A 27,407-nucleotide genomic window follows, 5' to 3' on the forward strand; every position below is an offset into this window, starting at 1 on the left:
AGTTTTACTTATTCCCTTCAATTTTCTCTTTACTGTTGCTCTCTCCAAAATTAGTTACCATCACTGTTTTTCATAATCAGAGCCTTAGAAACTCATATACCCACCAGTTTCTTTCACTGTGTCAAGTACATGTTAGTTGCAAGGATAAGAAACAATAGTGAAAGATGGTAAAAGAATAATCCAGGAATGTAATATAGTAAGATGTTTGCACTAAATCCCACTGAAAAAGACTAAAGCATCAAAAATATATCAAGTTGTCACTTGGTACTTACATATTTTCCCACATCTGATCATATCAAATTACTTCAATAGGCAGTTGTGTCCCCACTGTGTCCAGCCTGGATAGGTTACACAGTAGATAAAAGGAGCATCCCTCCCTCTGAGACAGCCTATACTCTGTAAGTGTGTGAATATGGGTACATCATCTGAAGGACCTAAAGAGATTTTGCTGATTTCAAACCATGAATTTTTGCTTTTACGTTTTTGTGGTTTTATTTGAGGTTATAGTAACTGAACCCAGGACTCTGGATGCTGAGCATGTGCTGTACCACTAGGCTATGCCCAAATTTTACATTTGACTATATATATTTCAGAAATATTTTCTATTCGCTACTGCTTTCTTATAAGGAAAAATTTCTTCCATGAGGCTTTCTAAGAACACCACTGGTGAAATGAATTCTTACATACTAGTTCATATTATTTTTACTTTATACTTTAGCTATAGATAAGTTACTGCTTCTTTCATTTTAAAGTTTGCTTTTAGGTACAAGTTACTGAATGAACCCCTTAGCAGAATGTTCTTGGTCTTCATAACAACAGGTACTCGGTGCTTCTCTGAGACAAACACTTTCAAAACAGTCCTATCAATTAGGCATTATTATTGTCCTGTGTCTACAAGCACATTAACTGGTATTTAAAAAGAGGTTATTCAGTTATTGCTGTTCATTTGACATTTTATTTCTGTACCAGTATAGACATCAGTAACATAACATTCTAAGAAGATTTCAACTTTTTTCCTTTCTCTCATAGAAGAAATTAAGCTACCTAGTAAACTAACTAATTCACTGAGGAATTAACAGTGTTAATAGATTTGTAGTTGGTAATACCTAGAGATATGAAACCTCTGATCTGAGGCCTGAAGAGAGGTTCTTTGTAAAAAGTTGCTCACTTTCTCAGGCAATTCCATTTCATTTCTCTTAGGTTATGGAGGAACTCTTCAAGACTACAACAACAATGATTCTTTCAAATTGTCCTGAAGATGTTGAACTCTGTCACAAATACGTAGATCCTGGCCAAAAGGTAATTAGTTTTGTGGGTAAAACCCAATACAGATGTTCTTTAATTATGATAATTACAATGAATATAATTACATTAAAAGTATTTCTCTTTTTGTTTTACCAAGGACAGATTAGAACACATGCTAAAAAACAACTTCTTAACGTAAGTAGATATTATTTCTCTGTCTGTTACTCATACAAAATCACTTTATATCACATTGAATTATGATATTTTGGTATACATCTGCTTATACTCCTTAGATTTGAGGCAAGACCCAAATGTGATTATTTTCATAGTCTTATATCTGGTTCATAGTCAGTGTATTCTCAGTGAATAAATTATCATAGCAAGATAAATGAACATGGTAATTTATAAACTATATTACTACAATTCAAACTTACAAAGTTGTCTCTTAGATCTGCTTGGGATTGATACTAGATTCCGTAGATGTTCAATCCCTAATATAAAATGGCATAGTATTTGCATATTACCTATTTACTTCCATATACTTTAAATCATCTCTAGTTACAATGCTTAATATAAAAAGCATGTGACCTAGAGCATATAACCAACCGCATGATTAGATCCTTAAGAAGTTCAAATAACAATAGAGACAATAGAATGATAAGGTATCTTCACTGTTTAAAAACATATTAGGGTTAAAATAATGGGCGGTGATAACTTATAAAACATGATAGGTAGGTTCATAGCTGAAATGTGTTAATGGTTGTATTCCTTGACTGAAAGGGAAACATGTAATTATCTGTGGACTTGTTAAGTCACATATACGTGTTTAAATGTTAAGAGAATAATGGGATAATATGTTGCCAGTCTTTGTTGATGTCTTGAGAGTAAGGAGAAGAGAAAATGGTATGTGTTGTGTTGCTCACTTTACCTCCTTTATAACCCTTCTGCTTCATGAGGCTTTGACTGAAATTCCTGAAAATACAGGTAGCTCAATCTACCTGTGGATAATCCTTTTTTTAAAAAATGAAGAAAAAGAAAAACAGATGACAAATCAAGGGAATTTCTTTATGTAAACTCTACTATTAATAATTTAATCCATACAGAGATGCTTGTATTTTGAATAGAGTTCAGTATATCCATCAGTAGTGTTAAAATTGTTTTTTATGAAAATACATTAAGGTACTTATGTAATAATTGAATTTTACCTTTATCAAACAGAAATAGAGGTAGAACTTAATTACTAACTTTTCTTTATAATAAGAGTTTTTCATATATCTTATTTGTATAAATTTGAGGCAAAATATGTTAATACTAATCACTTTAGCACTTTTAATTCAACTGCTTTAGAATAATGTATTTTCTTCATTTAACAAAGAAAAATTTTAAATATGAAGGTAGTGTAATGTTAAAAAGGAGGAAAAAATGGTATTGTTCACACATATCAAGAAAAATACTAAGCAGAGTCTCAATAACACATGCCTATAATCCTAACTACTCAGACAGCTGAGATGTGAGGATTGAGGTTCAAAGCCAGTGCAGGCAGGAAAGTCCATGAGATCCTTAGTTTCAATTAACCACATACACACACAAAAAAGCTGGAAATGGAGCCCTGGCTCAAGTGGTAGATATCATCCTGAAAGCTCAGTACAGTGCCCAGTCCCTGAGTTCAAGCCCCAGTACTGGCACAAAGGGGGAAAAAAGCCAGTTGCACATGCCTGTAATCCCAAATACTCCAAAAGGTACTAGTTAGGACTAAGAAGGTGGCCCAGTGGTAGAATGCTTGCCTTGCATGCATGAAGCCCTGGATTTGATTCCTTAGCACCACAGAAGCAGAAAAAGCCAGAGGTGGTGCTGGGGCTCAAGTCGTAGAGCACTAGTCTTGAGCTGAAGAGCTGAGGGACAGAGCCCAGGCCCAGAGTTCAGGCCCCACAACTGACCGCCCCCCCCCAAAAAAAAATACTACTTAAAGACACTTTATAAAGGCCATTAAGGATATCTAGTTTCAGAAATGTAATTTGAATTTGAAAGTTTTGCCCTAAAAGTAGAGTTGATGGGAGTTCAGGAAAGGAAATATTTATCTTCATAAGAGATATGTTAAAGAATTTTTTTCCTTAATAATGAAACAATCAATAGCATGCCAATATTATGAAAATTCTATTGCAGGGCACCAGTGGCTCATACCAGTAATCCTAACTAATCACGAGGTTGATATCTGACAATTATGGTTTGACGCTAGCCTTGGTAGAAAAGTCTGTGAGACTCTTATCTCCAAGTACTCTTTTTTTTTTTTTTTTTTTTTTTTTTTTTGGTCAGTCGTGGGGCTTGAACTCTGGGCCTGGGCACTGTCCCTCATCTCTTCAGCTCAAGGCAAGCGCTCTACCACTTGAGCTACAGAGCCACTTCCGGTTTTCTGGTGGTTTATTGGAGATAGAAGTCTCACGGTCTCTCCTGCCCGGGCTGGCTTTGAACCGGGATCCTCAGATCTCAGCCTCCTGAGTAGCTAGGATTACAGGCGTGAGCCACCAGCGCCCGGCTCTCCAAGTACTCTTATTTCCCTAAGTACTCTCCTTTTTTTCTTTTTTAAGTACTCACTTTTAAATAATTAGTGCTATCACTTCCACACACCACTTAGAAAATACCTATTTAATACTAGATTTTAATTTGAACAGAATTTTCCATCAAAAACTATAATTGAAAACATAGTTTGAGGGGCTTTGTAGTATAGGATATAAAGTATATATATTACTGTTAGTTTGTCTGTACATGTATATATGTATATTTGTATAGATATTTTTACTTCAGGGTATAAGTTTGTGAAGTTTGTGATGAATAAATTATTTTCTTAGCTCAAAGTTCTTCAGAAAATTTTTAGATTTAAAAATATGTATAAACCAGCACAGCTATGTTTATTGCAGCATTATTTACCATAACTAAGATATAGAACCAAGCCAGATGCCCCTCAGTAGATGAATGGATCAAGAAAAAAATGTGGCATGTACACACACACACACACACACACACACACACACACACACACACACACACACACACACACACACACACACACACACACACACACACACACACACACACACACACACACACACACACACACACACACACACACACACACACACACACACACACACACACTGGAATTCTGTGCCTCCATCAGAAACACCACCCCCATTTGTTAGGTAATGGAAAGATTTGGAAAAAATTATATTAAAAGAAGTAAGCCAGACCCAAAGAAACATAGATCCCATGGTTTCCCTTATTTGCAATAACTAGTATATGTCTAGGACAAGCAGAAAAGGTCAAAAGCTATGTACATATGACCATATAAGATAATTCTAAGCAAAATGAACCCCAAGATAGGGACACAAGAGGTTTTACCTTTCTTGCTGTAGTTTTTAGCGTGTGTGTGTGTGTGTGTGTGTGTGTGTGTGTGTGTGTGTGTGTGTGTGTGTGTGTGTGTGTGTGTGTGTGTGTGTGTGTGTGTGTGTGTAATGTACTATGTGATTTTTTTTTTGTTTCTTTCGTTTGTTCTTCCCCCATGATATAACACCTGTTTTTCGGTACCCTGCATCTTGTAAATACATTTTTCTAATTTGGGGAGAAGGGAAATAACAAAATACTGAAATAAGGATACAGGTTGACCCATGGTAACAATGAGATGTACAAGACACTATGTTGAAAACAAACTTTACAACTTCAGGGGGAGGAAGGGGAGTGGGGAGGGAGGAGTTGAGGAGGTGGGGCAGGAAGGGATAGTAGGGGAAAAACAAAGGAGAAGGTAACAATGCTAGGAAATGTACTCATTACCTTACTCACATAACCGTAATCCCTCTGTATAGTATCTTTACAAGAAAAAACATATACTAAAAAGTAAAAAAATATTCATAGAAGAAAAAATATATATACAAAATTCTGTTATTTTCCTGAAGTTTGCAAGGAAATTAACATTTTATATGTTGTTGATATGCATAGATTTTTATAGCCTTGTAAAAGGCAGTCAGTATCTTTATAATACCTTTCAGATATATAAAAATTGCCAATCTTTATTCAATACCTCTTAATTTTTCCTGTGCAAAATTAATGTTTAAGAATTATTTGTAGGCTGGGAATGTGGCTTAGTAGTAGAATGCTTGCTTAGCAGTAGAATGCTTGCTTAGCATGCATGAAGCCTAAGTTCAATTCCTCAGTACCACAGAAACAGAGGAAGCCAGAAGTGGCACTGTGGCTCAAGTGGTAGTGCTCTAGCCTTGAGCACAGAGAGGCTCAAGGACAGAGCCTAGGCCCTGAGTTTAAACCCCAGGCCTTGGGGAAAAATTATTTATAATTACCTCAAGTAGATGATATGTCCACAAAATAAAACATTATATAATAAATGAAGTCCTTGTATACTGATAGAAAGATCTGCAAAGCATATCTTTTAATAAAAATAAAGTATAAAGGGCTGGGAAGGTGGCTCAGTGGTAGAGCGCTTGCCTTGCATGCATGAGACCCTGGGTTCGATTACTCAGCACCACATAAGCAAAAAGAAAAAAGCCGGAAGTGGCGCTGTGGCTCAAGTGGTAGAGCGCTAGCCTTGAGCTGAAGAGCTGAGGGACAGTGCCCAGGCCCAGAGTTCAGGCCCCACGACCAGACCCAAAAAATAAATAAATAAATAAAAATAAAGTATAAAGAAGTACATACTATATTTATGTACTATAGCAAACATTTACTGAAAAGTGATTATATATTATCATTTGTGTATATATACATAAAATCCTTCAGAGGATACACAAGAAGTCAATAACAATGAAATGTGAGAAGGGAGAAAACTGGTGGCTATGGTCAGAGATAGAAGGAAAGTGTATGCTCTATTTTATGGGGGATTTTCTTTTTTTTCCTGCTATGTTGCCCAGGCTGGCCTCTAGCTACTGAGCTCAAATGATCCTTTTGCCTCAGTCTCTTGAATAGCTGAGATAGATGCTCATACCCTCACTTCCCACTGTTGAGTACTTTTATACCTACTGATTTTTTAACTATGTATATATCACACAAAGACAGTGACACTTACAGTCTTACTGTGCTTATAATATATTACCAAGGCTTTTATCATGGCCAAAAATGTCCGTATGATCTGACCTCAGAATAACTTTTTCTGTCTTAATTTACTGACATTCTTCCCCTTGTACAATTCGCTCCAGTGACATTGACATTTTTTGTTCCTTCAACAGGCCAAAGTGTTCCTCACATTAGACTCTTGTCCTTGCTGTTTGCTGTGCCTAGAATATTCCTTTCCAGATATCATATTGTTCATCTTTTTTCAGTTGATGCAGGTTTGCATTCAAATGTCTCCAACTCATTTGGGCTTTTCTTGACTCCAAACATCCTCTATCTTCTTGCTGTATTTTTCTTCATATTACTACTACCTGCCTAGTATTATGTTATTTCTGTTTTTCATCCCTCCTCCCAGTATGCATATGCGCATATATCCACAATACAGCAACACACACACACACACACACACACACACACACACACACACACACACACACACACACACACACACACACACACACACACACACACACACACACACACACCACACACACACACCACACACACACACACAGTTGAATTTTGGCTTCCTGAAAGCAGAGACTTGTTTATTTTTGTTTACTAAAGTTTCCACTATCTAGAATAAAGTCTAGTACTTAATATGTGCCAAATATATATTTATTGGCTAGATAACTGAGAGTCTCAGTGTTTTATTACTAGGGCATTAGAACAGCATGGATTCAGAGAAACTAATTGCTGAAATGACCAGCTCCCTATATACACTGAAAGCCAATCAATTGTAGGGTTATTGAATAGTCACTTCATGCAAATTGGGATTTCATAGTATTGAATTAGATTTAATTCTGAATTAATTATTCATTGCATACTTACTGACCTCACAGAAATGGCCTATTTCTAAGTGGTTCTTGAGATGGCCTGGGTAAGAACAGCCCTGTTGTGTTAACCTTTCTGCTTTACTTATTTTTCCAGCATTTCTTACACAGAAGCAGTAGGGATCTTAAAGCAAGCATCCCAGAACTTCACCTTCACTCCTGAGGTAAAGGGCAGGGGGAAGGGGAGAGAGAGAGGGAGGGAGAGAGGGAGAGAGGGAGTATTTCCCTTTTGTTCTTAGTTTACTTCATTAAGAATCCTTGATATTAACCTTTGTGTACTTGCTCATAATGTGTACTTGCTCATAATGTTTACTATTTGCTGAACCTTGTTAAAATACTTAGGTTGAGAAATAATTTTGAACTAGAATTGTATTATTTTTAGTAGCAGGTTTTTAAAAAGGTTTTCCAAATTTAGGAAAATGAAAATCAGGAAAAAAAAATCTTGATAATCACAGAATATTACTGTAGAATTGAGAAGGTCAGTCATTCCCATGTACATTCTGAATAATTTTTAAAGTGATAATTAAAGGAGGTTCTGTGATTAAATAAGTTTAGACAATATGTTAAACATGTTTGTCACTGTCTTTTAATTCTGTCATCCACAGTGCTTTTTGTAAAGAAGACTTTTGTTTTTTAAATTTATTTGATAAAGACTGCATAAATTCAAGCTATGTACCATGGCTGTTTGATATGTTATATATTGAACAAGAATTTCAGCTCTTCAGCCAAGGCTAGTGCTCTACCACTTAAGCCACAGTGCCACGTCCAGCTTTTTCTGCTTCTGTGGAACTGAGGAATCTAACCCAGGGCCTCATGCATGCTAGGCAAGCACTCTACCACTGAGCCATCTTCCCATCCATGAGACTCTTATCTCCAAGTAACCACCACAAAGCCAGAGGTGGAACAGTATCTCAAGTGGTAGAGTACTAGCCTTGAAGACAAAATCTCAGGGACAAAACCCAGGCCCTGAGTTCAAGGCCCAGGACCAGCACATTTAAAAAAAAAAAAAAGGTTTTCTGCTGTCTCAGAAAACCTGTTTGGTTCCATGATATTCTGCCTACTGCAGTGTCAGTTTTCCCCTTCCCCACTGTTATATTGTATATATAGTAACTGATATATGATATATATAAACATATTGACTTCTCTCTTTTTTAAACCAAATGACTAATAGTGTGTTTTGATTGACATCAAAATGGAAATGAGGAGCGTAAAATCCTGGTTTACAACATTACTCCTTTTATCCATTAGTGATACTCTTATTCAGCTATTCATAATCCTTTTTATTCCAGTAAGTTTTTTTTTGTGTATCATATTTGGTTGGAGAATTTTTTTGGGGGGGAGGGTCCAGTCGTGGGGCCTGAACTCTGGGCCTGGGCGCTGCCCCTCAGCTCTTCCGCTCAAGGCTAGCACTCTACCACTTGAGCCACAGCGCCACTTCTGACTTTTTTTTTCTGCTTATGTGGTGCTGAGGAATCGAACACAGGCTTCATGCATACAAGGCAAGCGCTCTACCACTGAGCCACCTTCCCAGTCCTTGGTTGGAGAATTTTAATGGTTTTATTTATCATTGTAAAATCAAGGACTATTGTGTAAGTTTTTTATGCGTAACTGTTACATGTAAGGAAATTTTAAGTAAGATTAAAGTACTCTTAAAAATGAAGCCTAGAGGGCTGGAAGAGTGACTCAAGTGATAGAGTAAAAGCCAAGCAAGCTTGATCCCTGAGTTCAAACCCCCATACTGGCGTTAAGCAACAATAACATCAAAAAATAATAATAAGCCAGGTGCTGGTGGCTCAAGCTTGTAATCGTAGCTACTCAGGAAACTGAGATCTGAGGATCAAGGTTCAAAGCCAGCCCAGGCAGGAAATTCTGTGAGACTCTTATCTTCAATAAACCACCAGAAAACCAGAAGTGGCACTGTGGTTCAAGGGGTAGAGCACTAGCATTAAGCTGAAGAGCTCAGTGACAGCACCCAGGCCCATAGTTCAAGTCACACGACCAACAAAAAATAATAATAGTAATAATAATGATGGTGATAAATCTTAGATAGGTTTCCCTTTATGTATTTTATTTACATAAACTTCTTGTTTTAAAGCAGGAGAGAAAAAAGAGATCTCTAGAAAAGTAGGAGTAACAACATAATATTAAGCATGTAAGCCAGACATGGTGGCTCACATCTGCAATTCCATCTACTTTAAAGGTAGAGATCAGGTTCCAGGCTAGTCTAGGAAAAATATTAGCAAGACTATCTCAACAAATAAGTCAGTTGTATAATGTATGATCTGTAATCCCAGCTACTCAGGAAATGTAGGTGGGAGGTTCAAAGGCCAAGGCTGGCCCAGGAAGAAAATAACCTAAGCAAAAGGATTGTGCATGTGACTCAGGTGGTAGAGTGGAGGCCCTGGGTTAAAAAAATATTAAAAAGGGCTGGGAAGGTGGCTCAGTGGTAGAGTGCTTGCCTTGCATGCTTGAGGCCCTGGGTTCAATTCCTCAGCACCACATAAGCAGAAAAAGCTGGAAGTGGCAGTGTGGCTCAAATGGTAGAGTGCTAGCCTTGAGCTAAAGAGCTGAGGGACAGTGCTCAGGCCCAGAGTTCAGGCCCCAGGACCAACCAAAAAATAAAAAAATATACATAAATATAAATATATAGTATCTGTGTCTTTAAACCATCTCTCCCACCATTCCTATTCCCACTTGTCAGATGTTCTGATAAGTATTTAACCATAATTTGTTCTTGTTTTTATTTGTAACCAATTATATTTTTGTGTAATTTTAAATTTAATATTAGTCTTTCACCCTGGAAGCTTTGTGAAGTAGAGAATTCTAACTGCTTTTGTATTACTAAATTTAGTTCCTAACATTGTACCTGGAATTTGATAAGCACACTAGTATTTGCTCAACAGTTCTATTAGCCATCAAAGAGCATATTGTATTTAAGTTGACTCGATTTAAAAAAAAAAATTCACCAACAAGAGCCATCTAGCCAGAGATAGACTCAATATTAGAAATATTATCTTCCATCATTTAATTTCCTGAGACATAGCAACAGTAACTTGGAGAGAAGCTGTAGGCAATATTAATAAAAACTGCAGTGCTGAACAGTTTTATCCCTTTAGAAAGTACGCTTTGTTTTCCTGTTGGTGCTGTTCACTAGCTGAATGCTGCTGAGGGACCAAAACATAGTGTTTATCTACTGGATTCAGCTTTCATCCTTCCAGGTCTTTGGTTCTGGCTAACAAGTGTGTCCCTTTAGTTTAACTCAACTGTGTAACCTCACAGACAGCTCCACACATCACTGAGCCTCAGGGAGTGGGAACCCTTGGAACTGAAAGAAGCTATTTTGGGGTACTTAATTGAATGTTTCACATCTGTCCTCTCCTTTTGCTATTACTATTTTTTTTCATGACAGTGGGGTGCTGATCTACAAACTGAACATGAGAAATACTTAGTACAGCACTGTGGCAACATACCTGTCTTCATCATTAATTATCCACGAGTACTCAAGCCTTTCTACATGAGGGATAACGAAGATGGCCCCCAGCACACAGTAAGAAAAGATATTCATTAAGTTGGGGTTTATTATCTGACTCTGGGTTTTCCTTGGTTTAATTTTATCTAGTTTTTCTGATGTTTATTTAAATTATGGCTATCACTCTTTTCATCTCTTCAGTGACAATATTTTCTAAATCCATTACCTCTAACAAGCTTAACATTGAAATTCCAAGATTCCAGTGTTCTGTAAACATCATCTGTCAAAAACGTGGTCTTAATTAGCGAATGCAAGTAAAGTTGTATTTTATTTTGTTTTGTTTTTGTTTAACTGAGAGGAAATATCTTACAACATTTTATGGCAACACTGTATGACAGATCTACTGTCCAACTTCTGTTACATGCTGCAGTAGTAGCACGTGAAGTTTCAGACTAGAACTACTAGCTATAATCTACCATAACTTTTTTTGTGGGTATGTGTTGGTCCTGAGGCTTGAATTCTGGGCCAGGGCTCTGTCCCTGAACTTTTGTGCCCAAGTTTAGCGCTCTACCACTTGAGCCACTGTGCCCCTTCCAGTTTTCCAGTGGTTAATTGGAGAAAAGAGTCTCACAGAATTTCCTGCCCAAACTAGCTTTGAACTGCTATCCTCAGATATCAGCTTCCTGAGTAGCTAAGATTACAGCATGAGCCCATAAACTTTAATGCGGATGTTTATTATAACCTTTAATGCAGTTATTCTTTTGTATTTATGTATTGTATGGCTATTTAATTGATGAGTTAATGACTCTATGTTAGAGGTCCTGAAGATCACTTTCTCACTCACCAGTGTATTGTTAGTGCCTGACAAAGTGCCTGGGAGATATCTAGTGATAGGCAGGTGATTAGATGGATAGGTGAATGTATACAATTCAATTTGGTTTTAGACACACATAGTAGGTACCTAGTAAGTAGTGACTTAATTTGCTAAAGAAATTGATGGGGTGCTATAAAGAACTTTCACTTTAAATTTCATTTTCGTTCTTGTTTTTTGTTGGTCGTGGAGGCTGAACTTTGGGCCTGGATGCTGTCCCTCAGCTCTTCAGCTCAAGGCTAGTGCCCTACCACTTGAGCCACAGCACCACGTCCTGCTTTTTTCTGCTTATGTGGTGCTGAGGAATCAAACCTAGGGCCTCATGCATGCAAGGCAAGCACTCTACCACTGAGCCAACTTCCCAGCCCACTTTAAATTTTATAAGTGATGGCAGTCTGGCTTAAAGGAAAAATCTAATGGCCCTAGGATAAGATGTTTTTAGGGTCAACTCTCAGATCTGTGCATATAAATATGTAATCTTAGTTATACCACCTTTAAATCTTAGTTTCCTGATATCTACAAGTAAAATGATAATATTTTCCAGAGTTTCTTTATCTGTTTTTTTCTTGGACCAATAGCAAATTTTTTTTCTTAGGGTTAGGAATTTGGGCATAGCCCATTTCGAATCTTAGGAGGTTGTAGGCAGGGTGGTAGGTGAAGCTGTGATTTACTGTGTTCTGGAGTTCTGATGACTAAATTACATAATATATGAAAAGTACATAGCAATATTTGGAGTGGTATATAGTCAAGAACTATGAAGTTTTCTCTCCTTACTGTCTACATTGTGATTAAAACTTAATTGTGGCCAGGTGCTGGTGGTTCACACTTGTAATCCTACCTTGTCAAAAAGCTGAGATCTAGAGGATAGAGTTCAAGGCCAACCCTGGACAGAAAGGTCCATGAGATATTCCATCTCCAAAAATTAACCGGCAAAAGTAGAGGCCTAACTCAAGTAGTAGAATGCCAGCTGAGCAACTTCAAGGCCCTGCGTCCAAACCATAATACTGATGAGGGAGACCCAAAACTTATTGTAATTTTATTAATCACTTTTATTTCATTGTGACCAAAATATATAACATAAACAATAGATGTAAAAGAGGAATATTTATTTTGGCTCAGTTTCAAACGTGTCAGGAAGAGCCTGGCAGAGCACATTTCACATCATATCTAGGAAACAGAAAAGATAGGACATAGCCCAGGCACACATCTCAAGTCACCCAGTTTTTCTTAGTAGGCCCCACCACTTGTCTTTTATACCTCCCAGTAATGCCATCAGATTATGAATCTAACAAAGGGTTAATCCATTCATTAAGTCAGTTATTACTAACAAACAATATCCTAGATACTTTTCAGTCTAATCAAGTTGACAGGATTAAATATTGCAGAGATAGAGCACATTCATAATGTGTGTATGTACATGAGCAAGAGTGCTGGCACTTCCATCTAACATTGTTATTACATAAGAGTCCTTAAAAAGGTATTTGTCCCATGGACTGCACTAACATATCTTACCTTGAGACAAATCACTAGGCCTTGTTTATAGCACAGTCTCTCTAATTATGTGGTCTGTAAAAGTACTATAATGAGACTTTTGTGTACTTCCACAATTTATGCAGTACTATAGCATGTAGCTTATCATTACCAAAATATTCAAGTATCATTTAGTAGGGCTATTAACCTTAACCATAGATTATAACATTTTATATTATCAACCTAAGTTTTTTACAACCTGTTGAAATAAGCACCTGCTTTTATTCCTAACTTACCTTTTTTAGTGTTGAATGGCTATCCTAGGAATTTATGTCAAAGTGAAAAGTATGAATTTCAGTCCATTTTAATTTGTTCCCTTATTCTTTACTATTAAATATTGTGCATTGTGAATTCTGTAGAATTCAAGGAATTCTAGAGAATGATGAGAGGAAAAGTAATTTTGTGTGTGTGAAATAGATTTGCTGCTAGTGTATTTCTCCATTTCAGCCAGATAAACATGAACATAGATGCTCCTTAAGCCTTCTGGTAAAACAAGAATGTTCAAAGCTGTAGTATTACGAAGAAGGGCAAAGAAAAGAAACTCAGAGAGGACTATTTTCTCCCTTTCCTCATGAGAACTTGGCCTTGTTAGCTCTGCTGGCAATAAATCTTTTCTTCTTAAAAAAAACAAAAGAGAAAGAAAGAAAAGAAACTCAGGGAGTCTAGAAATTATTTACATGAACATACTTAAGTAAACTCAGTTTTCAGAATTAGACAGGAAATGTGCTCAGGCTTTTAGGCTGAAGAAAAGATTAAAAGTAGATTAAACACAGATTCTAAATAAGCATCCATTATTGAGAACCTAGTATGTGACAAATATAATGTTCAAAAGAGAAAAAAAAAACTAATACATATTGAATACATTGAATGTGCCTATAAGGGCCTGTAATCCCCTTCTTACAGAAAAGGTGGTTTTGTTTCTTAGCACCTGAGGCTAGATACTTGTGCAAGATCACACAATTGTTAAGTATTGCAGGATATGTGGCATATTTGGTGGCTTTGCTAAAGCCATGATCTTTCTGGAATATAGTATTGTAGTATGTCAGAAGAAGCAGTTGACATACAGCCAGCAACCCTAGGTTTTTCTTCTGTAACTACCACTTAATCTTTCTTGGCCAAATATTCTCAGGGGTTCATGGTCAATCCCATTTGTTGATGGGGAAATACCAATTACAACCACAAAAAGGCACCACTACATACCAATTAGAATTGCTAACATAAAAGGCCTGTGATTCCAGTTGTTCATAACAGAGTTAGGAAACTTGCACTGCTGGTGGGAATATAAATTGATAAAAAGAAAATCACTTTGGAAACAGGCAGAGTCTTGTGTTGGTAAGCGACATACCAACCCAGATAACTTGCAAAAAGTGTTGATTTAACTCAGTTGTAAAAATCAAAGCCCACAATCAGGCAAACCCATTTGTTTGACCTCTGATGAGGGTAGCAGATAGTGGTACATCAAGGTCGAAACCTGTGTATGCACAAGTCACATCTCAGTAAGAGCAAGGAGAAAAGGACAGCCCTCACAAGAATTATCACAAGTCACACGGTGTGTTCTCTAAGTTTACTTTAAAAGTGGATATTACCCTTGTGTCTTACAGGCTTGTGGAAATCTCATTAACTGTGTACCAAATTGCTTTGCAAATTAAAACTATAATCTGGGCCCTGGTCACACACACTTGAAATCCTAGCTGCTCAGGAAGCTGAGACCTGAGGATCACAGTTCAAAGCCAGTCTGGACAGGAAAATCTATGAGACATATCTCCAGTTACCCACCAAAAAGCCAGAAGTAGAGGTGTGGCTCAAGCAATAGGAGTGCCAGCCTTGAGCATAAAGGCTAAGGGAGAACACCCAGGCTATGAGTTGAAGCCCCAGCATTGGAACACACACACACACACACACACACACACACACACACACACACACACACACACACACACACACACACACACACACACACACACACACACACACACACACACACACACACACACACACACACACACACACACACACACACACACACACACACACACACACACCACACACACACCACACACACCACACACTCTCTCTCTCTCTCTCTCTCTCTCTCTCTCTCTCTTAAAACTATAAAAATGTGGAGAGTGGAAATTGTGATAAAGACAGCAAAGCAAAAAAATGAGACCAAATTATGGATAGCTTGAAATACTGGAGAAATTTTGGGCTTCATTCAGCATAGCAGAAGACAAAATGAAAAATAAACCCAACAACTGGTATACAGGTGAGATTGAGGTAGGAAGAGATTAAAGACAAGTAAGATAATTGTGGGAATCTTACTACCTAGGAGGGAAAGATAAGATCTTAGATTAAGTGGTAACAATTACTAAGATTGAGAAAGGGAATTTTTTTAAAATTCCAAACCCAAACCCATCAATAGTCTATGAAATAGAAGATGGAAAAGTAGGGAAAGTCACAGGTAGTTTCCAGAAGTTAGACTTTAATTCTAAAAATGATGGTTTAAACAGAAATGCTTTTCCTCTGTTAAGGGGAAGAACTCATATATTAAAAACCTTTGGCCTCCAGCTGATGTTTTCTGCTAGCTTGCCTGGAATTTAGAGCTCCCGAAGGAAGAAAGAAATGTGGTAACTACCTTGGCCCTGAGGGAAAAAGAACATATATTTCAAGGCAAGGTGTGCATTCCATTCCTTTAAAACCATTAAAAATCTTTGCAAACTGTAAAACTTTTGCCTCTTTCAAGGACCAGACACTGTGACAAGCACTTCTGATTCTAGCTGCTCAGGAGCAGAAAAAAGGAAAATCAAGGTTCCTGACCAGCCAGGTGCTGGTGGCTCAAGCCTGTAATCCTAGCTACTCAGGAGGCTGAGATCTGAGGATCAGGGCCCAAAGCCATCCTAGGCAGGAAAGTCTGTGAGACTCTTTATCTCAAATAAACCACCAGAAAACCAGAAGTGGCACTGTGGCTCAAGTGTTAGAGTGCTTGCCTTGAGCTGAAGAGCTCAGTGACAGTTTCCAGGTCTAGAGTTCAAGCCCCATGACCAATTTAAAAAAAAAAAAAAAACGGTTCTGGGCCAGCCTAGATAAAAACTTAGCAAGACCCCCATCTCAATCAATAAACTGCTTGTGATGTCTGTGATCCCAGCTAGTTGGGGGCAGTAAGTAGAAGGATCTTGTCTTGGTCTTTGTCAGTCCCAAGCAAACACAAGACCCTGTCTGGAAAAAACTGAAATGCAAAAGGCCTGGGAGCATTGTAGTTGGGAAAGGGCCTGCCTAGCAAGCACAAAGGCCTGAGCTCAAACTCTAGTACCACCAATAGAAGAAAAAGGAAAGAAAAAGAAGTAAAATTGATTCACTTATACTAGCTTCAAACCTTTTTCAGTCGCTGCTCCTGACAGCCCACTGTTGCATCTGGAAGGGTCTTTCTTTTTAACCTAGCTAGTTGTTTACAGAGGCACAATACTAATGGGATAGCAGTTAAAACAAAAGGTAAGAGAGTCTTGAGACCACAAACATGTTCCTATGGCTTGTAAAACATTGTCTTTTCATAATATTTTGTAATATTATACCATTCCAAGTAATAGCCTCTGAAAAATTAAATTAAAAAGCATCTGAATATATATGGTGGTCATTAGTGTTTTTAAATCCTGAAATAGAAGGAAAGAGAAGTAAACAAAGAAAGGACATTAAACTTTTTTCCTTTCTTTGAACTCAATATAGAAAAAAATGGTATACCAAAGGCATTGTTTCTGTCTAGTCTGCCTGGAGTTTCTTATGTTTGTTTGGAAGCAGTACTCAGGTTATGAACTCAATAGTCTTGTGATTGTTAGTTAGGCACTCTAACACTTGAGCCACACACACCCCAGGCCCTTCTGGTTTTTTGTTTTTTTTTTTGGTCCAGTCGTGGGGCCTGAACTCTGGGCCTGGGCGCTGTCCCTCAGCTCTTCAGCTCAAGGCTAGTGCTCTACCACTTGAGCCACAGCACCACTTCTGGCTTTTTTCTTTTTGCTTATGTGGTGCTGAGGAATCGAACCCAAGGCCTCAGGCATGCAAGGCAAGCGCTCTACCACTGAGCCACATTCTCTGCCCGCCCTTCTGTTTTTAACAGGCAATACTATGCCCAACTTGCTTGTTAGTTCAAGAGCTGAGTTTCATTTTCAGTATGTTGATCAGAATCAAAGAATCTGAATCATGGGGGAGTATCATAAATAGAAAGTAAGGTTTGTTCAGCTTGAGAACCAATACTATTTCTAGACAGCATGTTGTTGCAGCTGTGTGACTTAAGCAAAATTAAAACTTACATACATGGAGGAAGATGGCCAGGGCCATTCCACTCCTAGAACATTGGCCCAAAGTAAACAGGTTTTGTTTAAAGCTGGGGTAGTTTGGGGAAAAGTAGTCTATAGTGGTACCCAGCAGGGGAGTGAAAGGACAGAAGTGCTGAAGTCCTTCCAGTTATTTCAAGTCTCCAAAGATGCATTAAAGCACAGTTGTAATTTTTAATTACAACTACTCAAATAATGGTAATTTTTTTGATTGAGAAAACATTTTACTATGAATTAGGTGAATTCTTTAGTGATTTAGCTCTGGTTCCTATTCCATAAAGTTCATTACTCCCAAAGCCATGAAACTCAAATATGTATATTTTCTGGTCTTACCTTTTTAGGATTGTTAATTCAGAAAGATGTTTAATAATTCCAGGTCATGTGTGACTCTTGGCTGTGATTTAACAAGGTTCCAGGAAAAAGACTAATGTAGGAAGGTTGACTTACTTTGGGTGTTCTTATGTCATTACTTTTCATCTGTGTTGCTCAGAAATAATCAGAGATGAAACTTAGAAACAGGAATAAATAGAAATGCTTTGGACCATCTACTTAAAGGGGTTGGATATTTTCTAAAAGGAACTTTCAAACACGTGTGGCTTCATTTCCCAGTTGTACTCTGGTTTGTAGAGCCAGTGTTTTTCCTGCATTGCTGAGTATAACACCCTGCACTACACCACTGTGGCCAATCATTGTGCTTCTGCTGTTGCTGGATCACAGGTGCACCATTGAACCCAGCCATTGAGATGGACTTTTCATGACCTGTTTGGCTGGGGCTGACCTCAAACCATGATTTCCCAATCTCTGAATCTCAACTAGCAAGAATTAGCAGGCTTGAACCACCATGCCCAGCATTACACTAAATTTTTCTCCACTTTGTACTTTTATATTCTTGAGCTTTAACAAAAGAAAAGAAAGAAAAGAATTTGTTCTACCAAAGTAATACAGATTGCAAATAAATTTTCTGAAAAATTAAATGTTACTAATAATTGAAATACAAACTGAAGTAACAAGCTGCCAGCTTCCCCTCACCCCACTTTAGGATGCTTTGTGACATCATTTTAGATAGTAAGGAAATAGAAATAGGGGCTAGGAAGGTGGCTCAGTGGTAGAGCACTTGCCTTGCATGCCTGAGGCCCTGGGCTTGATTCCTCAGCACCACATAAGCAAAAAGAAACAAACCGGAAGTGGCGCTGTGGCTCAAGTGGTAGAGCGCTAGCCTTGAGCTTAAGAGCTGAGGGACAGCATCCAGGCCCAGAGTTCAGGCCCCAAGACCGGACCCCAAAAAAAAAAAAAAAAAAGGAAATACAAATAAGAGAAAAGAAGGAATAATTTAAATTTACATTCCCATCATAGTGGCAACATAACTAATTCACATTATGTACATGTAAGTCCCTTTTTTTTTGTATCATTGCCTGAAATTTATCAAATAGTCTCCTATTGGTATACACTTGATTTTGTTATTGTAAATAACGCTGTAATAAACACCCTGTGTTTTAATTTCTTTTCTGTTGTTGACTCAAAACATACTGCATATTTAAAGCCTCTTTTATCTGTGCCAACTTGCTGACTAGAAGAGATGTAACAAGTGTATGCCAATAGTAGTTTACATCTTCTCTTATATATATATAGTTTTATGTTGTCTTCTTAACTCCAAAGTGGTATATTTTAATTTATATCTGATTAATAATCAATACTTAAATTTACATATCACATTCTGAAATACTGCAAATTATATCTCTTCATTTGTAGGGGCAGCAGTGTGTAGGATACATGGTTAGCATGCACAAGGCCCTAGGTTCAATCTCTAGAAGCAAAAATTAAATTCTTCATTGTCACATTATTATGAGAAAACAAATGCACACATACACACACACACACACATACATACAACAAAAGGAAAGCAGTTAAATGTGTGTGCATTTTGGGGGGGGAGAGGGTCTGGTCGTGGGGCCTGAACTCTGGGCCGGCACTGTCCCTCAGCTTTTCAGCTCAAGGCTAGCGCTCTACCACTTGAGCCACAGCGCCACTTCCGGCTTTTTTCTTTTTTCTTATGTGGTGCTGAGGAATCGAACCCAGGGCCTCATGCATGCAAGGCAAGCACTCTACCGCTGAGCCACCTTCCCAGCCCCGTGTGTGCATTTTTTTTAATGAGAAAATGACTTTATAGTATAGTCTTAGCTTGAACTCGAGATACTCTTGCCTCATATTTCTGAGTACTGGGCTTACAGGCATGTCCCACCATGTGTAACCTTCTAAATAAGAAACTGTACAGCTATTAAAACACTAAAAGTTGTCTTTTTACTTATATGGGGAGAAATATTCATTTTACAGAAGGCAATGTGAATATTTAAGATCGTTTGTTTAAATTGAGTATCTTTAGCTGGCTGAGAAGTGCTTACCACTGGAGCTATGCCCCCCAGTCCTTTCTGCTCTTGTTATGTTTTGAGTAGGATCTTGCTTTTTGTCCAGGCTGGCCTGGACTATGATTCTCCTATTAATGCTGCTTCTTTACAGCTAGGATGACAGGTATGTGCCAACATGCTTACCTTTTTATTGGTTAAGATGGTGGCTTCTAACTTTATGCCCAAGCTGACCTCAGACTCCATCTCTGATTTCAGCCTTCTGAGCCACTATGCCCCATTTTAGAATAGTAAGTTTTTTTTAATGTGCTTTGATCTATAACATGCTATTCTTAAATGTATAAGGAAAAAAGAAATCTAAAAAGAAATAGGACAAGGTGTATTCCTTCAGCATAGTGGCAATAATTTTTAGTATCCACTGATTGTTGGAATAATCTGAAAATGTAATGCTATTCATGGTTCTTCTTTTTTCTTTTTCTCTTTTTTTCTAGGTTGCTGCTGTTGATCTTCTGGTACCTGGGGTAGGAGAGCTCTTTGGAGGCAGCCTCAGGGAGGAGCGGTACCATTTCTTAGAGCAACAACTGGCCAGGTATTGATTCAACCTAAAAGAAAATTCGCTTTAGAATAGTCCAAAGGTAGTTCCTCTAAAGTAACAGAGAAAAACACCTGGTACTCACACCTGACAGTCAGAGATCTCAGAGTCCTAGATCTCAAAGTCCTGTAGCCTTGAGTAAAGTGTTTCTAATCTTTCTCAGCTTTCATTTTCTTAAGACTCACAGTGTCAGAAACAAGCCTACAATAATCTTTGTCTGCCATTTGTACATATATCTCTCTGTAGAAAGGAGCTTTTTAAATAGCAAAAGGAAGAGGAAGATTTTCCCTGTAAGCTTGTCCTGCATTTTTTCTTACCTGTGTTCTTTTTAACCTTCTCTTGTTTGTAAATGGCAGCCTCCTACAACATATAAGGGTAGACTGAACCAGGAAAAGGATAAAGACAAGAAAAGAAAAGAACTAAAAATAACTGCTCAGCTAGCATTTAGAATAAGGAAATTTCACTTCCCCAGGTTCTCTACTGTGTATGGGTCTTGATTTTGCTATTTTATTTTGACTTGCTGTTTGAGACCTGGTAAATGGATCTATAAATGCAGAGAAAATACTTTGGAGAATGATGAAAAGGGTAACATTGATCAAGGTACATTGTATTTGTAAAATGCTTTGTTAAATGAAAAGTCCTTTGTACAACTACCTAAAGATAATTTAAGCCAGCTGCCAGTGACTCATGCCTGTAATACTAGCTACTCAAGAGGCTGAGATCTAAGGATCACAGTTCAAAGCCAGACTGAGCAAGAAAGTCATTGAAACTTTTGTTGTTATTGTTGGTAGTGGGGCTTGAACTTAGGGCCTGGGTGCTGTCCCTGAGCTTTTTCACTTAAGGCTAGCACTCTACCACTTTGAGCCATAGCACCACTTCCAATTTTCTGGTGGTTAATTTGAGATGGACTTTTCCTGCCAAGGCTAGCTTCTAGCCACAATCCTCAGATCTCAGCCTCCAGAGTAGCTAGGATTACAGGTGTGAACCACTGCACCTCTTACCTGAAATAAATTACTACAAAACCCAGAAGTGGAGTTGTGGCTCAGGTAATAGAGTGCTAGCCTTGAACAAAAGAAGCTCAGGGACAGTGTCCATACTCTGAGTTCAAGGCTCAGGACCAGCCGCGCCTCCCCCCCCCCCCAAATGTAAAAGATAAAAAACAAGAAAAAGAAAACACTTTGGAGATGAGAAATAGGGAATCATATTTCTAATTGAACTACCACTCCTGTATATTCAAGATTTGTCAGAAAATGCATGGTTTGCCAGCAGACCACAATGACTTCCTAAATTAGCCCAGGTTCTAAACCTATTTTCCATGATTTTCACTTGGGCTGTTCCAGACTTATAAACTTCCTGTCTTAATCCTCTTCTCCAGATAATACTTGGTTTCATAATCTGGAAAAGCTCGAATTTGAAAGCATCCTATTAAATTAGCCATTAGTAAGGCCTTCTTTTCCTAATGGAGAAATGCTTTCAATATAGATGCTTTTCCAAGATCCTAATCTATAAATCTTTAGGTAATTTAGTTTTGAAATCCCAGTCTACTAAGGTCTGTATTGGCTTAGGCTCCTAAAGAAAAAGAGGAGTGTGGAGGGTGGGGAGGAGAATTAAGAGGACCTGAGAAGACTCGATACTACTACCAAAGTGTTACAAAGTCCTGAGAAAGTTGTGGAATTGAAGGTCAGACGCTAGATGGAAAGAATTTCAGCATTTTCTGTTGTTGTTTTTTTAAACACAATAAAAATCATACATGGCAAGAAATCTCTTCTGTTGAAAGATTAATTGGTCTGTTTTCTTTCCTAACTTCCTTCCTCCAGGAAACCTTTCCTCATAACATTAAATGTTTACCTAATATTTGATAATAACCAAATTTATCTTTCCTAATGAAATGGATATGTGTTTCCCTATCTCAGGGATCTGACTGTGATTACTGGTCATATTTTTCTATAGTATTATATGTTTAAATTATCACAGCCCTCATCACTTCAGATGCACTGTGGTCCTGGACAATTCGTTATTTAAACAGGGCTGAGATTAACTTTAATGAACACTGAATGCTTAAATGTTATTTACATTTCTCAAATTTGACAAAATTGCAACACTGTTATGAAGGCAGCCTCAGAATCTGTGTTGTGTAATGTTGTAGAATAGGAATTGTATCTATATTCATTGTGTGTACTCAGCCATCTTAACTGGTAATCATTTTTTTTTTCATGTCACAGGACAATAAGCCCATCTCAGATTAGTCTTTGGATCCTCTTTTCATTCTGTAACATTTGTTTTCTAACACTTACTTGAGAATAGCTTAGAGTATTAGCATCTTACTATCAAGTTTCATACCTTCAACTCCATTGCATATTGTTGGAAGACACATCTTTTTTGTGTACTTTTTCATAAAGAGATCTTTACACATAATCTAGAATAAGTGTTAGGTGATTTCTATATTTATCTTATTGCCATTGCCTGAAACAATTTTTTTTTCCTTTTATAGATCAGGACTTACAGAAGCCTACCAATGGTAAGAACATATCCCCTAAATGATCTTATTCTAGTTACTGGTCTAAGTGTTACATAAAAAAACTTTTACTTGTATTTACACACTCTGTGGGAGAGTATTAATAGTTGAACAGGGAATCAGAAGCTTATTAATTTTCTTTAGCTCCATGAAAACTAAGTTGTTATTTTGATGTGTTAAAAAGATCTATTATATATCAGTTAACATTTTCATGTATAGTATCTCACATGATCATCACAATGCTCAGAGAGATAGGTACTATTATTATTCCCTTTTTGTTACCTCTTTTTAGACCTAAGGCCCAGAGGTGCAAAGTGCCTTACAGATCTTACAGTTAAAAGTTTGGAGCTGAGAAGTGATCATTTAATCAAATACCTTTGCTCTTACTATGCTTCAGTTTCTTTTTTTTTTTTTAATTTTTCTTTTGGGTCCAGTCATGGGGCCTGAACTCTGGGCCTGGGCGCTGTCCCTCAGCTCTTCAGCTCAAGGCTAGCGCTCTACCATTTGAGCCACAAAGCCACTTCCGGCTTTTTTCTTTTTGCTTATGTGGTGCTGAGGAATCGAACCCAGGGCCTCATGCATGCAAAGCAAGCGCTCTACCACTGAGCCAGCTTCCCAGCCCCTGCTTCAGTTTCTTTATGTGTGAAAACTCAAATTAAGTCTAAGGTCTCCAAGAACTGGAATCTTAGTTACCTAGAGAAGAAAGACATCTGTCTGCAGCTAGACATTCACTTCCTGTCTATTCTGTAGTTCTTTTCACAGTCCTATTAAAGAACTTTGCACTAGAGATAAGTTACTTGTTAGTATTTCTGTAATACACTTCTTTAGAAACTCGATGTAGTACTGCAGATTTCATTAACCCTTTGCTGTCCTCAGGAAAAGAAGAGGTAAATTACACTTTTAGTAATGAATAAGATAGGTTTCAGAGTTGCTAAAATTACATCCAGGTAATGGCATTTGAATGCTTTGTAATTACCATTAAGGGCTTTCAGTTTATTTAATCTCTCTAAGAATGATTATATTGTTTTCAGAGTTATTGTAAGGATGAAATGAAACAATATAAATTAAATATCCACTCTGAATGGAAGACTCAGTAAATGCTACTTTCTACCCCTTTTCCTTTGCTCTGAGTCTTGATACTTAGTTAATAAGCCTGACTAAGCAAGTGTATGCATTTCTCCTTATACTCTGTCTGTGAGTTAATATAGGATATAAAAACTAGCCTTGATGAAAAGCTAATTGTTTTAATTATTGGTTGTGTAACTTTAGGCCTTTGCTAGTTTTTATTGACAATTTCAATATTAATCTTTCCCAACTAAGTTTTCACATTCTTTAAGATTTCTAACTGTAAGTATTTATTATTTTGCTTCCTGTTACATGGTAATCATAATATATTAAAGGTAGAAGGAACCTTAGAAATACTCAAGTCTGATCTCTGCTAGTGTTCCTTCATACTGTGAATAGCCAGGCATGAGAAAATATACTCATTCCCTGCTTTTGCAGACAATGTGCAAAGAAAACCTGTAACTAATTTCACAGATTTTAACAGTATTTCACAGATTTTAACAGTATCTCTTCTATAACCAGTTGCCCTAGAATCATGTAACAACAATCAAGTGTGTGTATGTGTACATACACATATTTTTCTTGGAAGTAGTTGGTGTTTTGTTTTAACCTGACAAAGCCAATTCAGGAAATAAGAAATTTCAAATGAGTTTACAAACATGTCAGCACCAATGTATGAGAAATTTAGACACATCTAAAACTATTTCTAGCAGCCTGTTCAAGTCCTTCAGGTATTTATGACTAGTGGTTTGATATGCCTTTGATCAATCTTGTCTCATTTTGTCACTAAATCCTAAGGATACTTGCATGACTTGTAAACCTAAAATATAAATTCACCAATTAAATTTCAGTTACTCAAGATACTAATCTGAGTTTGATCTGAGATCAGTAAGTCCTATTGATACTCTTTCTGGTTATAGCTCATCTTGTTGAAAGTTATCTTTTTTAGAAGGTAAATACTTAATCTTGACTCCCTAAAATAATAGTATGTCTGCTATTATAAATAGTGAGGAGAGGGGCTGGGAAGTTGGCTCAGTGGTAGAGCGCTTGCCTTGCATGCCTGAGGCCCTGGGTTCGATTCCTCAGCACCACATAAACAAAAAGAAAAAAGCCGGAAGTGGCGCTGTGGCTCAAGTGGTAGAGCGCTAGCCTTGAGCTGAAGAGCTGAGGGACAGCACCCAGGCCCAGAGTTCAGGCCCCATGACCGGACCCAAAATAAATAAATAAATAAATAGCGAGGAGATAGATGACAATCTTTATGCTTGAGCCAAATGACTGTCAGCTATGTGATAAATCTTATTGTAGAAATCATTTTACTAATTATTTAAGACACACCTTATTTTAATTCATATTAGATGACTCAAAAAGTTCTCTACCAAATGATACAAATTATATAAATAAAATCTCTTCACTACAAGAATCTTATTCTATGTTGGTTTATTGAAATCTGTGTCTCCATCATGGCTGTACCATTTGTTAGCCATGTTGTCTTAAATGAGACTATAATATGCCTGGGTGAGCATTAGAGGCTATTGAGTGTACTAGAAAAATGACTCCAGGAATCAGCACTGGCCCAAAAACAGAAACTGGACCCATGCTGGCACCCAAAAAGTATATTATTGTAACTTTATAAAGAGTCATTCTTCATGAAGGAAGTACCTATCACAGACCATATCCATGCCTGCCCCTATGCAGTGTACAATCGAGGGCATAACTCCTTATAATGTATCTAGAAAAGCACTTCGTTCTTTTCTGTGTATTCAGCAGTATAACGTGAGCAAAGAGGAAAACAGCGTTATCACTGGCATGTCAATAAAAGAAAGGAAAACAGTTAAACTCAGTATTAAATAGTCTGCGCTTCATGAGGCAAGACTTTGCATTTGTGGACTCATAAATAACTTGAAAGGAAAAAGAATCAAGTGACTAAAGCTTACAGCTACACAACAGGATGTACTTACTGCCACTTATCTCGGTAACCTTGGGTAGCTACATCCCTGTAACTTCTCCATTTCTCTCTCTGAGGAGGGAAAAGACTAGGCTGGTCTACCACAATGATGTAGAACAGTAACAAATGATTGCAAAAGACTCTTGAAATGTAGAATTCTAATCATACAGTGTTTATAGGTAATAATTCTCTGTTTTTAAAAACAGGTATTTGGACCTTCGTCAATTTGGATCTGTGCCACATGGAGGTTTTGGGATGGGATTTGAACGCTACTTACAGTGCATCTTGGGAATCGCCAATATCAAAGATGTTATCCCTTTTCCAAGATTTACTCATTCCTGTCTTTTATAGCTAAAAAGGTGGTTAAGGAAAAGTTCCCTGTGGCAAAGTCACTGCATCAGAATATGCATACAGAAGTCTGCATTATTGAACCATAGAAATGCTGATTTCAATATATAATTATTGTTCCATAAGATGTAACATAAGAAAAATAGAATCATGACTTTTTTAGGAAGTCAAAAGTATTTCATCAAATAATTAACTCCCCCAGGAGAAGATCTTCTAGCAAGTGGACATTCAAATCTATTATCTCGATTAAGAAAATTATGTAGCTGAGCCTACATATTAGGCCTACTGTCCCAGCCACTCCAGAAGCTGTTACTGAAGGATCTCTTGAGCCTAGGAGTTCAAGGACATCCTGGACAACACAGTGAGCCCCATCTCAAAAAGGAACAAAGGAGAAGGAACGAAGAAAGGAAGGAAGGGAGGGAAGGATGGAGGGAGGGAGGAAGGAAGGAAGGAAGGGAAGGAAAGGGAGAGGAAGGGAAGCAAAGGGAAGGGAAGGAAGGAAAACAAACTAAATAGCCTCAAAAGTCTTCACATTGAGACAAGATGCAATAATGTTTTTTACTTTGTTTTTTATCAGTAGATCACTTATTTACATGTATAGCTTTTGAGAAACAACCAGCAGCTCAAAATAAAACATTGTTGGCTCTTTTCTCTTTTGCCATTTAACCTTTAGTAAATGTCCATCCTATTCTCAATGTTTACTAAACTTTGAAGCTGAATATTTCTTATCAGTGTTTTAATTGAGTTAAGGAATTTACTATTCTGAATTAAAATCTTCCATTGGGCTTGTTATTAAAAAAAAAACATTTGTAACTGCTAATCTATAAAAGTTGATGTGATTGCATTAATTTAACTCTTTAGACACTGTTGTAGATAATCAATATTAGATATTTGTAACTACGCTGTCATTAAAATAGATTTTTAAATCAATATCGGAGAAAAAAAGTTACTTTTAAATTTCTTAGTTCTTTCCTGATGAAATGTGGAAGAAAAGTACCTTTAATTCAAGACAGGGATGGAAAATGTGGCTAAGATGAAAGGGTGAGCAATTTTTCAGCCATAATTGGTATAGTCTCTCACGAGGCTGAGATATGAAAATTGGAGTTCAAAGCCGGCCTGGGCAGGAAGATCCCTGAGACTCTTCTCTCCAATTTACTACCCTAAAACAGCCAGAAGTGGAGCTGTTGCTCAAGCCTGAGCACA

The 27,407-nt window shown here is 37.4% G+C and overlaps 1 protein-coding gene across 1 annotated transcript in view; it reads left to right on the plus strand.

Annotated features, from left to right (window-relative positions):
• Positions 1–26,853, plus strand: part of Nars2 (asparaginyl-tRNA synthetase 2, mitochondrial) — a 111,672-nt gene extending 84,819 nt beyond the window's left edge. Inside the window, exons 8-14 of the mRNA XM_070034916.1 lie at positions 1,201–1,299; positions 1,403–1,440; positions 7,285–7,351; positions 10,597–10,734; positions 20,231–20,328; positions 22,823–22,849; positions 26,063–26,853. Of these exons, the coding sequence (XP_069891017.1) occupies positions 1,201–1,299; positions 1,403–1,440; positions 7,285–7,351; positions 10,597–10,734; positions 20,231–20,328; positions 22,823–22,849; positions 26,063–26,207 (612 nt within the window). The 3' untranslated portion in view covers positions 26,208–26,853. The remainder of the gene's footprint in view (positions 1–1,200; positions 1,300–1,402; positions 1,441–7,284; positions 7,352–10,596; positions 10,735–20,230; positions 20,329–22,822; positions 22,850–26,062) is intronic.
• The last annotated feature ends 554 nt before the right edge of the window (positions 26,854–27,407 follow it).

Source organism: Dipodomys merriami, unplaced genomic scaffold, assembly GCF_024711535.1.
Source record: "Dipodomys merriami isolate MVZ:Mamm:240054 unplaced genomic scaffold, mDipMer1.0.p SCAF_25, whole genome shotgun sequence".
NCBI lineage: Eukaryota > Metazoa > Chordata > Mammalia > Rodentia > Heteromyidae > Dipodomys > Dipodomys merriami.